We start from the raw sequence: 12,549 nt of genomic DNA, 5'->3' as shown, positions 1-12,549 counted from the left end.
GAGCGCACTGAATAACTTTACATGACATACTTGCGTCCACTCGTCTTCATCTATGTGGGCGGCATCTGGACATTGATTGGTTTGTAAACGGACGTGCGTCTGACGTCAGCGTCTTTGACAAGAATGAATGAACGGACGCATATCGTTGCCACTATTGAACAGTGCGCATTGCTTGACTATTTTCTTTTCGTTACGTTTAAAGTGGACATTTCAAGCTTTATATACACATATTTCTCATGTTTGTGAGACAAGTATCTGCTGACTTTCGGTTTATTTGAGACTCGCTCCATTTCATGTGTAAAGCATGTGATCGCTCCCACGATTATTGTCTGCTATAGACTATTTGCTTATTATTAATTATATTCAGGCAATTATCTGATTAAACGTTGATTAAAATTAAGATACAATTTATACAAAACTAAATTCACATTAAAGAAAGGCTTTCTAAGCAAAATCATACAAAATTTCTTCCAAAATCATTTCTGACCTTCTGTCTTCTGACAGATTGCGCATCTTTTCACTTTTCATAATCAATGTAGCCTAGATGAAATTTAAAAATAACATTATAATATTTAAAAATAAACAGGAACTTCCTTTAAATGGTCTGAAAGTACGAACCATACAAAAAATGCTTTCACACTAGAAACGAACCGAACCTATGTTCAGTTTGATCCGGACTGAGACTACCTCTTTTCGTCAGACCAAATTTCGTCTGTTTGGTCCGGACCGTGGTACTGTTGAGGTTTCACAACTGTAATTTTGAAAAGTCCGAAAATCCGGACCAAACAAGGGATGGTCTCTGTTACCATGGCTACCATCAGATAAGACTTTGATTATGGCTTGAAAGAATTTGAAAAGGGACCCAAAGCTTTTAAAAAGGACTTTCCTGCATTAAGATATAGAACAACTGTTTTATAAATGAACATGCACCCCAGGACCTTGCATGTACCATTCAAACCGTTTTGTAAATGGTCTCTTTTATGTTATTTCGTTTATGCATGCCTTATGAGCAACTTACTAGTTCATGTAACCTCATATATGTCTTGTCTCCTACCAAATTAATGCTCGTTTCACGACTTAGACTTTCGACCAGTATTTTTGACCAAATACTTATTTTCCACCATAATTTGCAAATAAATTCTTTAAAAATCAGACAATGGGATTTTCTGGATTTTTTTTTAATTCTGTCTCTCATAGTTCAAGTGTACCTATGATGAAAATGACAGGCCTCTCTCATCTTTTTAAGTGGGAGAACTTACACAATTGGTGGCTGACTAAATACTTTTTTGCCCCACTGTATGTATACTCGCAAAAAAAAAAATGTATTATGTGGCGGAAACAACCTTCCATAGTCATAATGTTGATTAAGAGCTCATATATTAAAAGTGTTTTATAATTAAGCCATGGCAATAAACTGTAAACACTTTTAAAGACTTAGAGAGCAATATTTGGCATGATCCTTATTCCCGCCATAGTAAAACTAAAAATGTCCTGGAAAAGTCCTGGAAAATGATTGCTTGAAAGATTAGTCTGTACTTTTGTTTTTGTTTTCTTTTTAATGTTTGTGTTTTGAATATAGACAATACAGATACAGTAAACTATAAGTCTAATGTTAGGGTACTAAGAACAGTAGGTTGGGCAACACTTTCTACTTTCACTTTAGTTTTTTCTTGAGAAATGAAACAGGGCTTTGAGAGCTCCGTTTTGAAATGGCGTCTCAAAAGTATTGTAAGTATGATCCAAAATATATGCATATTTTAAATAGGTATTTAAAGCTATGATGTAGCCTACAACCTTTTTTTGTTATCTTTAACACATTTTTAACATTTGGTGTGAATTTTTATGTGAAACTTACTGCAAATCTGTTGCAAAAGTGCGTTGCTGTCTTTCCGCCGACATCAAAACAACATACCACATCCTGAGCAATGTCAACCATTTAAAACAGCATTGATGTAGGCTACTTAAAATAATGCTACAAGTACATACACGAAAGTTGTCATTTCATTAAACTTGCCTTACAATTAATCAACAGCTGCATCTTACAGTGAGGAGAGGTTCCCAAGACAGGGACTAAACAGCAGACGTCCTCCTCCAAACAGTAAGTGCATAGACCATAAATTGCCTTTTATGATGCTGAATGAATAATGAATTTAAAATTTGATTAACAGTAGGCTTTTGCTAATATCCAGCTCTTTATCGGGACATTCTAAAATGTTTAACATGAAACACGATTAACGTGGCTCAATGCCTACTAAGAAAGTGGTGTGAAAAGACCAAACTCAGTAAGCACCATACTGATAACAGGAAACCAGACGAGCCCAGAATATGACAAAAGAAAGTGAGTATCCGAGTACAGATTTGTTTTTTTTGCAAACCTGTCTGTGTTTTATTAATGATTTATAACAAATGTTGTCTTATAACGATTGGTCCATTAAGCCCCATTAAGTGGTTTTCTATGGGAGGAAAACACTTAATGTGTAATTAATGTTGCTTTCATATTCTGGGCTCATCTGCTTTTCTGTAGTATGCTTTATTAGTTCGGTGTTTACTGAGTTTCAACTTGTTTAACCCGTATGTACTGTTTTGATTTGTTACAGAGTAACATGATTTTTTTTTCTTGAAATTTTTTGACTTTTTCTCATTTGAACATAGATGCAAAATTCCATACACATAAAATTTCTATTACGTCTGAGATGTTCGCAGGTCAGTTTGACTCGCATATTTTAATGTTCTCATGGTGCGTTCACACCAGACGTGAATGAAGCGTTTCGGGCGAGTGATTTACATGTTAAAGTCGGCGTGAAATGGAAGTTGAGATCGTCTTTTTCTCCTTCTTGTGACGTATATCCGAGTGAAATGGCTTCTGAAATTTGAAAAAATGTAGGGCGGGGCTTGATTTCATCCTTCGGGAATTGATTGGATCGTTGGAAGTTGGGGTTGCTAACAAAATGGAGGCAGATTTGAATGCTCAGTTGTGGTGAAAAACTTGATCTGTCTGTCTCTTTATTTCTGTAAAATACAGAATTTCTCTTTTTTTCTCAGCTCTCCCTTGTAAGCGTGTTCACACATGCTGCATTCCTAAATTCGAGCCGTCACGACAAGCTGATCACAAAACACTTCTTTGTTGTATGTCAGAGCTCTTCAACTGTAGTCCTGAAGTGCCTGAAGTGCTGAAGTGGTCGCTGGCGCAACCAACTCGCTTTTTTTTTCTTATCAGTGCAAGATTTGAATGATGCACTCACAAATAAAACGAAATGTTGTGCTTTTTGCAAAATAAAGAAAACAAACATGATGTGCGATCTCGCTCAATGAAGTCCACTCTGATACCTGTCAGAAAATGAACTGTAACTTAGTGAATACTAAACACACAAACAAACATGAGACATATGTCTAAAGAAATGTTGAAATGTCCGAAAACAAATATTCTCAGTTCATGTAATCTGTTTGAAAAGAGAGAGATGTCAGTAGTTCGCCTTATTATCCGTTAATGCGGCCACGCCCACGGAGCGCACATTCTTTTCAAAGGCAAATTCTGACACGGTCTATGCAAGTATATCCCTGCCCGCATCAACTCGAATAAACTCAATAAGAATCAGAATCGTTAACAACTCTGTCCCACTTTTTGAGCATAGACTTAAAAATGACTTTTCCAACTTAATTGTTAAAAATTCTCGAATACTTCAGAGCGCAGACTTAACTTTGGTAACTTTTTAAAGGGAACACTTCACAGATTATTGTAGAAGTAAAAAAGGTTGTAAAAGTAAAGTTTAGTTATAGACGTTTAAGTTATATATATTTTACAAAATATGTTAAACTCTAAAATGTTAAGAAAATCAAAGCTAAATATCTGACCAAGTTCTGTGCCAAATTTTAATCTCAAATCTCAAAAATATAACTTTCCGTAAAAGCTTCACATTTACGTTATAAATTTAGAATTGCATTATATGAACTCAGAATTGCAAGTTTAAATCTCACAATTCTGACTTTATAATTGCAATATGTAAACTCGCAATTGCGAGGAAAAAATCTGAATAATATAAAAAAATCAAAGCTAAATATCTGAAGAAGTTCTCTGCCAAATTTTAGTTTGTTATCTCAAAAATAGAACTTTCAGTAAGAGTTTTTGTGCGCAGTACCAATTTTTCCATCTAGACTCCACCAGTGAACATATAAGGACTCTTTTATTTCTATATATGGTTTGAGTGATCTGAACCATATATTTCCATACTTGTGCACTTGTGCACTGGTGCGCAGTCATGTTGGAACAGGAGGGGGCCATCCCCAAACTGTTCCCACAAAGTTGGGAGCATGAAATTGTCCAAAATGTCTTGGTGTGCTGAAGCATTTAGAGTTCCTTTCCCTGGAACTAAGAGGCCAAGCCCAACCCCTGGAAAAACAACTGTAATAATTTCACTTTCGGGCCCACCCAGGGACGCCAATTATGTAGTCATTTTACTTTTGTCCATCCAAGGACGCTAAGTAAGGTAGTGATTGGTACTCACGTCACCGCTGACGTTGTGATTTTTGGATCACACGTCACTTAAGGTGTGGTTATGAGTACATCAGATGACCACCTTCCCCCTCACTTAGTTTGGGACACTAGTCAAGGTCTTTGGCTGTATGAGAACGCTCCAAACTGGAGGTGGTTCAATCATTTAGAATGAATGTAAAGTGGGGAGAGTTGGTCAGCTGATTTATCTGAAAGATTGGTGAGATTTCTAACTTGTAGAGCCTTTTCTGTATTATCAGCACAAGTAAGACACAATAGTAATAAAATAGATTTTATTAAGAAAAGATAAACAAGAATAACAAACACAATTACTAAATTAATACAATTAATTACAAAGGAATAAAGTGCATAAGATACATAAAATACATGTGATTAAGTTGAGTGTGGCTATGGAAGAGTTGCGTTATCTTATGGAAAGATAAACTGTTGTTTCTCTGAAACTAAGGTGAAGAACCTTATTATGCATCAAACAAAAAAACGAAAGATTATTTGTTATTAACTTGCATCAGTTAAATTACCTCTAATGTAAATTAGAAAATCATTTACTGATAATATACAACAATACCAAGGTTTCTGGAAAGAGGATTGGTTAAGGGATATTTACGTTCCACTTGGTTGAGTAAGCAGTCCGATGGAGGTGACTTCTTCCACTGGTTGTGCTGGGAGACAATGCAATGCAGACAATGCAGTCAACAGTCTTGAACACGAAGATCTGTGGGATGCTGATCTCCTGGAGCACCAAAGGGTCCTAAAATCTGGAACACGCAGATGAGGCCCTGAAGTAGGTGCAGAAGGTCCTTAATCTGGAACACGCAGACGAAGGAACCTCGAAGTGAAGGTTAGCTCTCCTGAGCTTAACCTTGTTGCAAATATCTCTGTGTGTCTTCTGACTCTGTGGGTCAGACACTCAGGACTTGGTCAATCCGCTTTTGTCTCTCTGGCATGGAGACTCGGGACATGCTGTAGTCGTCTCGCTGGACTAAAAACTCTGAACGTAGTGGTTGTTAATGTCTCTTTCCTCACAGGCTGGGGGCTCAGAACGTGGTTGTATCTGTTGCTGCCGCCTCACAAGCTGTAGACTCAGATCCTGGGATCTTTTGTTGTCTCTCTGGATTAACCAGAAACTGCATTACAAATAGCTGTCCCTGAGAATACTTATTTCTCTGAATAAGTATGAAATGGAAATGGATGTGTGTATTTTACATCAGTCTTAAGGTTTCCAAACATAGTTATGACTGGATTTGGATGGATCATTGTGGTCTTTCACTGGGGCGGCAGTGGCTCAGTGGTTCATGTAGGTTGTCTACAAACCGGAAGGTTGGTGGTTCAATCCCCGGTTCCACCTGACCAAGTGTCGAGGTGTCCATGAGCAAGACACCTAACCCCAGCTGCTCCAGACGAGCTGGATGCCGCCTTGCATGGCTGACACCACCATCGGTGTATGAATGGGTGGATGTGAGGCAATATGTAAAGCGCTTTGGATGGCCATTGGTCCATTTACCATTTCTTTCACCCACTACTGCTAAGGTCCTGTGGAATTTTTATGGAGAACACGTCTCCACTGCTCTAGAGTCCAGTGGCGGCGTGCTTTACCCCACAGCACCTAACGCTTTGAATTGCACTTGGTGATGTAAGACTTGGATGAGCTGCTCGGCCATGGAAACCCATTTCATGAAGCTCTACACACTGTTCTTGAGCTCATCTGAAGGCCACACAAAGTTTGGAGGTCAGTAGCTATTGAGTTGGCGACTTCTGCGCACTGCATGCGCTGACCCCGCTCTGTGATTTTACGTGGCCTACCACTTCATGGCTGAGTTGCTGCTGTTCCCAAATGCTTCCACTTTGTTATAATCCCACCAACAGTTGAGCGTGGAATATTTAGTAGTGAGGAAATTTCACGAATTTACTTATTGCACAGGTGGCAACCTCTCACGGTACCACACTTGAGTTCACTGAGCTCCTGAGAGCGACCCATTCTCTCACAAATGTTTGTAGAAGCGTCTGCATGTCTAGTGCTTGATTTTATACACCTGTGGCCATGGAAGTGACTGGAACACCTGGGGCCCTATTTTAACAATCTAAGAGCATGGTCTGAAGCGCATGGAGCAGGTCCACTTAGGGCGTGTCCGAATCCCCTTTTGCTTGTTTAACGACATAAAAAATGGTCGGTGCTCCAGGCACATGGTCTAAAAGGGTTGTACCTATTCTCTTGATGAATCATTGGTGTGTTTTGGGCGTAACTTGCAATAAACCAATCAGAGTCTCATCTCCCATTCCCTTTAAAAGCCAGTTGCGCAGATTCACTATTTACATGGCGGAATTTGCCAGCAGAGAAACTGAACGCTTGTCTCGCGAGGAAACAGATCATCTACAGGGCAAGCCGGATTCCACCAAAGCTCCCTGAGAATATAACATGTAGGCATTTTTATATGTATGTTCAAAATAATAATCTTTTACATTCGAATCCTTTCATTTTTCATATTTAAAAATGTGTGTGCACCCGGCTATAGGCGCATATTCATGCATAAACACATTTTTTGCTCATCTGTCTGGGATGAATGTAAAAGCAGGTGCAACACAGGATTCCCATTTGCTCAAATTCAGTCTTCATATTTGTTCAATGTGATTTTTTGATACTATAAACATGCTTTTGATGACGCTGAATTTTCCCCTCCAGCCCCGGACACGAAACAACAGTTTTTGTCATGGCTGAAACCTTCACATCAGAGCACAGATGTAGAGAGTAAGTAAGCTACTTATTATCATGAGATCAGTTCTTTACTCAACGCAACATTCATTTAAAGCTTCTGACACATTCAGTATATGCTTGAGGTGGAAACAGCTTTCTTGCTCTTGTGATGTTCCTTAATTATATCATGTTATAATATACAAATCAAAATCTCACAAGTACATAACTTTAATTTTGTGGGTGTTTTTATTCATCTTTGACACTATTCCTCATTGATTGCTGACCCGGCACAGCAGTAACAAAAGAAATCAAATAAAAAAAAAAAGTTATTGATTGCATTTGAAGCAGGAAGTTTTACATCCAATCCCATTAATGATGTTTACGTATAAAACAGACAACGCACCAGCAATTTAATTACATCTCCGCAGTTGTGTCTTTAAATAAAGACAAGACAAGAGAACAAATGCGGTCGAGACAAGACCAACCTTTAAAAAAATGGTCTTGAGACGAAGACCTGAATCGAGTAATACAACATACCATCTAGTTGTTTCATTGTCTGCAGACATGTTTAGTACTCAGAATATCAATCTGGTGCTGTTTGGAAGGAGTAGCACTGAAAAGATTTCTGCATCAAACTCAATACTGGGCCAGGCAGCAACTGAATCTAAAGCTGTTCATACATCTTAACAGGTTCTGTATATGGTAGCGGTGCTATATAGCACCTTAGTCATTTAAAGAACCACTGAAGCACCACTGAAGCACTAACATTTGGTGCTATACAGCCCTTAACCCTTAAATGCATACCTTGGGTCTTTAGCGACCCGGGACGTCATTTACTACCCTCCTCCTCATTCATTTTTTAAAGTTAGACATCAACCTTCTTAGTATTCCTCAATCAATCCATTATGAATAATATAACAAGAAAAAAAAAGATAATTGAATGCCTGTTTTTCCACTCGTTTTTTGTAAAAATGTAAAGGGTTGCTATTGACCCGAGGTGTGTAAGATTGTACGTATATTTTTTTTCTGCACAACAATAAATTAATCTATAATGACGAAATAAGTGCAATTCACCTTTATTCCACAAGGTGGCAATGTCTGATACATAATGATGAAGTGACGTTTCACTCATAGTTACCTCAGACAGAAAACGAAACAATAATTATAATCTGCAAAACTTGAAATGGCTCAGTGATTTACTGCAGAGCAAGTGCTATACACATTAATACACATTCAAATATTAGTGTCACTGTCACTTGATGATGGATCTGGTGAAGGAAGCTGTCAGTGATCAATATATTTATTTTGAAGCGTTGAAAATTAGTTCGCGTTCGTTTGAGAATATGCGTGCGATCGCGAATATGAGCCAGATGCTGAATGTAATGGCAAATGAGCTCGGACGAGGACAGATGATGATGGTATAAAACATCTGCTCAAACTGAACCCTTCCAAGCTCCAAAAGGTAACGAAATATGCTTTAGTTTATTCTTCTGTAATTGTTACTCTAATATCAGGAGTTTTATATATTATCGCGACAGAGATCTATCCATGTTAGATATAGATCCGGGTCACTAAAGACCCGAATATGTAAGAATGATTGGCGAAACGGTCATGCATTTAAGGGTTAAAGTGGTTCCCTTATGATTACGAGCCAAAGAACCACTTTTAGTGCCATATAGCACCATTTTTTTTAGTGTAGTCTCTTTATGAGTCATGGGGTGTGTTTTGGGCGTAACGTGCAATAAACCAATCAGAGAGTGTCATCTCCCATTCCCTTTAAAAGCCAGCTGCGCTCGCACCATGGCGGATTCGCTATTTACATGGAGGGATTTGCGAGAAGAAAGACTGAACGCTTCTCCAGAGAGGAATCCTTTTATTTTTTATATTTTAAAATGTTTGTGTGCTGCTGCGCGTCCCTGTGTGTAATATTCAGAGTGTACGTGCGTTGTGCACCCGCCTATAGGCTCATATTACTAACACACCCTTTAAATAACACAAAAAATACTGCGCTAATGACTTTAGACCAGGTTTTTGTTGGTCAATGGCGCAGTCGTTTTCAGTTCCTAGAAATAGCAGCGCAAACAATGCGCCCGAACACACCTCGTTTTCAGGCCATGGGTGAACAGATGAAATGTGAAAATGATAACTGCGTTGGGATGAAACTAGCAAAAAACACTTGCCTCGTGCCTGGCGTCACATTGCACCTGGTGTATGATAGGGCCCAAAACATCTAAGATTAATGACATTTTTCTATTTAACTTCTTTTCTGCTGATCTAATGTCATGTGAGGATTTTATTTTATATATTAAAATGAATGTATTATGAAATTAGAAAGTTAAGTTTGTGCCGTGGCATATTTTTGAGGTCATAGCTCTGTGTAGTCACTTTTCTCCTCTCCCCACCCCAGCTGAGAATGCGAGTGAGAGATCGAGCACAAACTGCCTGAGAATTGTGCTTGTTGGCCATTCTGGAAGTGGAAAAACTGCTACAGGAAACACGATACTCAACAAAGAAGCATTTAATTCACATCGCAGTATGGCTTCAGTGGCATCCTCGTGTCAGAAAGAAGAGGGGTTGGTTAATGGAACTCCAGTAGCTGTTGTTGATACTCCAGGAATATTTGACACAGAGCTCTCAATTTATGACATGAATGAAGAGATTTTGAATCTCACCACTCTCCTCTCTCCCGGACCTCATGTGTTCCTGCTGGTGATTAGAATTGAAAGATACATCGCAAAATAAAAAATACAACCTCTGAATCTAATCAAAAAGACTTTGGGGGAAAATGCTGGGATGTTTGGCATCATAATATTCACCCATGGTGATAAGCTGGAAGATCAGACAATTGAGAGGTACCTGGAAGGTACTGATTCACAATTGAAGAAGCTGATCAGAGATTTTAGGGGAAGATACCATGTCATTGACAATAGCAATAGAGAAGACAAATATAGACAAGTCGTTGTCTTACTGGAGAAAATCAACAGAATCGTGGAGAAAAATGGAGGAAGGTGTTACACCAATGAGATGTTCAAAGAAGCAGAGGCTGCCAGAAATAAAAAATTAAGAGAAAAGAAGGAGAAAATTAAGAGAGAGGAAGAAAGGTTTTGGCGTTGTCTTAGCAATGGAGAGGGGAATTGCAGAACAAAGAGAGATCAAGGAGAGAGAGAGAGGAAAGTAAGAGAGGAACAACTCAAAATCAAGGAAGAGTTCTTGCTAAATGAACTTAAGAAAAGAGATGCCCAAGAAGAGAAGGAGAAGAAAGAAAGACAAAAAGCTGAAGAGCAAAGAAGAATTGAAGAGGAGAATAAAAAGGCGCAATGGGAAAAGGTATGGCAAAAAACAGAAGACAAACGAATGAAATTAGAGGAAGAAAGACAAAAGAGAGACCAGGAATTTAGAGAGAGGAGAGAAATGGAGGAAACTCACAAAGAGAGACTGAAGAGAGAACACGAGGAAGAATACCAGAGAAGACTTATGGAGGAGAGGAGTGGATGGGAGCTGAAAGAAAAGAAAATGATCGAAGAATTTGAGCAAGACAAAAGAGAAAGAGAAGAAAAAGAGAAGGAGAGGATTGAGAAGGAGTGTAAAGAAAGAGAGAGAATAGAGAAAGAGTATGAGAACAGCAAAATAGAGATGAGAAAACAAAAACAGGAATGGGAAAAAGCGTGGAAAGAGGAGTGGGATAAAAGAGTGGAAGAGGAGAAGAAGAGAAGGGAAGAACATAGAGAGAAACTGAATAAGCTCGAAGAAGAGTTTGAACGAGAGCGCAAAGAGGAGAAGGAGAAGAGAATGAGAGAAGATCAAGCCAGACGAGAACAGGAGGAGCGAGAGCGAAAAGAGATGGAGGACGAGTATAAAAACAGATTGAAAGAAATGAAGAAGAAGTATGAGGATGAGGCCCGAAAACGAGCAGGAATTGAATGAATTCAGAGAGAAAAATTGAGTTATTTTCACATTCTCCGTTTAAAAAAAAAATTGTTGGAATGAGCAAAAAATAAAGGAAAATAAGGGAATTATTGAAAACATTTATATAAAGAAATTTTAACATATTTCTGATAAGCATGTCACTGGTTACATGGAGCAATCCATGTACCAAAATTGTGCAACAAAATATAAATAATAACAATAAATAACAAATTGCCCATCTCATTTTAACAAGTTTATTAAAAAGACTTTTCCCTGCAATGATGTGTGGCCAGATGAATAGTGATCAACACAGCTACACAGGCTAATGCTTTAGATCAAGGGTGCCCAATCATGTTCCTGGAGGTCCTTCCTCTAAGTGCAGCTCCAATCCTGATCAAACACAACTGAACCAGGTCATTAAGACCTTTAGGAGCACTTGATAATTACAGACATGTATGATCAGGGTTCGACCTGAACTCTGCGGGTAGGTAGACCTCCAGGAACAGGATTGGGCACCCCTGCTTTAAAGGGGACAAAACACACACAGTCTCATGTTAATCTTGAGTACCTGTAGAGTAGTGTTGCATCCTTCATATCTCCGAAGAGTCTTTAGTTTTATCATATTTATAAAAGACAGATACTCTCTACCGATTCTTTCAAAAAACAGCCGAGCTCTTGGAGTCATACAGTGGGCGGGGCTAAAGAGTCACGAGCACGTGCGCGCACACAACATCATGGCATTATCCCTGGATATCTTCCGATTCACTATACGTTGGTGTTGTTGACATTATATGCACTTACACACCGATTGCCAACAAAACACAGACATTTGATGCGGTTTCGATGACCGGGAACAAACAAACACACTTGCAGAACGGCGTTGCCTCTCCGGAAAGACAAACTGCATCCACTGTTCCCTTAACGCCAGGTTATTTGAGAAGCTGAACAAGGTGATATTTCCCTCACAACCAGAAAAACACACTTCTTTAGTGACATTGTTGATTTTGTGGTCTAAAACCAAAATGACAGCGCTGCTGACGGCTCCCGTAACGCACTCTTGCTCTCGCTCTGGTTGATGTGTGTGTGTGTGTGTGTGTGTGTGTGTGTGTGTGTGCACAAGCTCATCCGGGAGAAGTGCCCATACAAGGAATTCCGCCCTTTATGATGTCATACAGGGCCATACTCGAAAAAACTTTCCAAAACTTGTTTGAATCCTGAAGGAGTGTGTTTAGCACATAAAAACTCCGTCATACGTCCAACTTGTCCATGTATAGCATGAGAATCAACTCTTTAACAGTGTAAATAAGTCAGAATGCATGAAATAGCATTAGACCCCCCCCCCTTAAATGCACCGCATTTGTCGTATCTTGTCAAAGCAATTGACAGAACATTTTGCTCAACTTATTAATGACTACTTCACTGATAATGTGCCACCACCAAAACA

At 38.9% G+C, this 12,549-nt stretch overlaps 1 protein-coding gene across 1 annotated transcript; it reads left to right on the top strand.

The window, feature by feature from the left end:
• Positions 1-1,650: 1,650 nt before the first annotated feature.
• Positions 1,651-11,123, top strand: LOC307138603 (uncharacterized protein; the record flags this gene model as incomplete). The annotated part of the gene is made up of 4 exons (XM_079837033.1): positions 1,651-1,728; positions 2,033-2,098; positions 7,188-7,253; positions 9,607-11,123. Exon 4 carries the CDS (start codon positions 9,993-9,995, stop codon positions 11,121-11,123), a length of 1,131 nt encoding a protein of 376 aa, XP_079693159.1. The 5' UTR covers positions 1,651-1,728; positions 2,033-2,098; positions 7,188-7,253; positions 9,607-9,992.
• Between the last annotated feature and the right edge of the window lie 1,426 nt (positions 11,124-12,549).

Source organism: Gobio gobio (assembly GCF_949357685.1).
Source record: "Gobio gobio genome assembly, chromosome: 15".
In the NCBI taxonomy this organism is placed as follows: Eukaryota; Metazoa; Chordata; class Actinopteri; order Cypriniformes; family Gobionidae; genus Gobio; species Gobio gobio.
The sequence above is the reverse complement of the archived record's forward strand: the minus strand, read 5'-3'. Positions and strand labels throughout refer to the sequence as shown.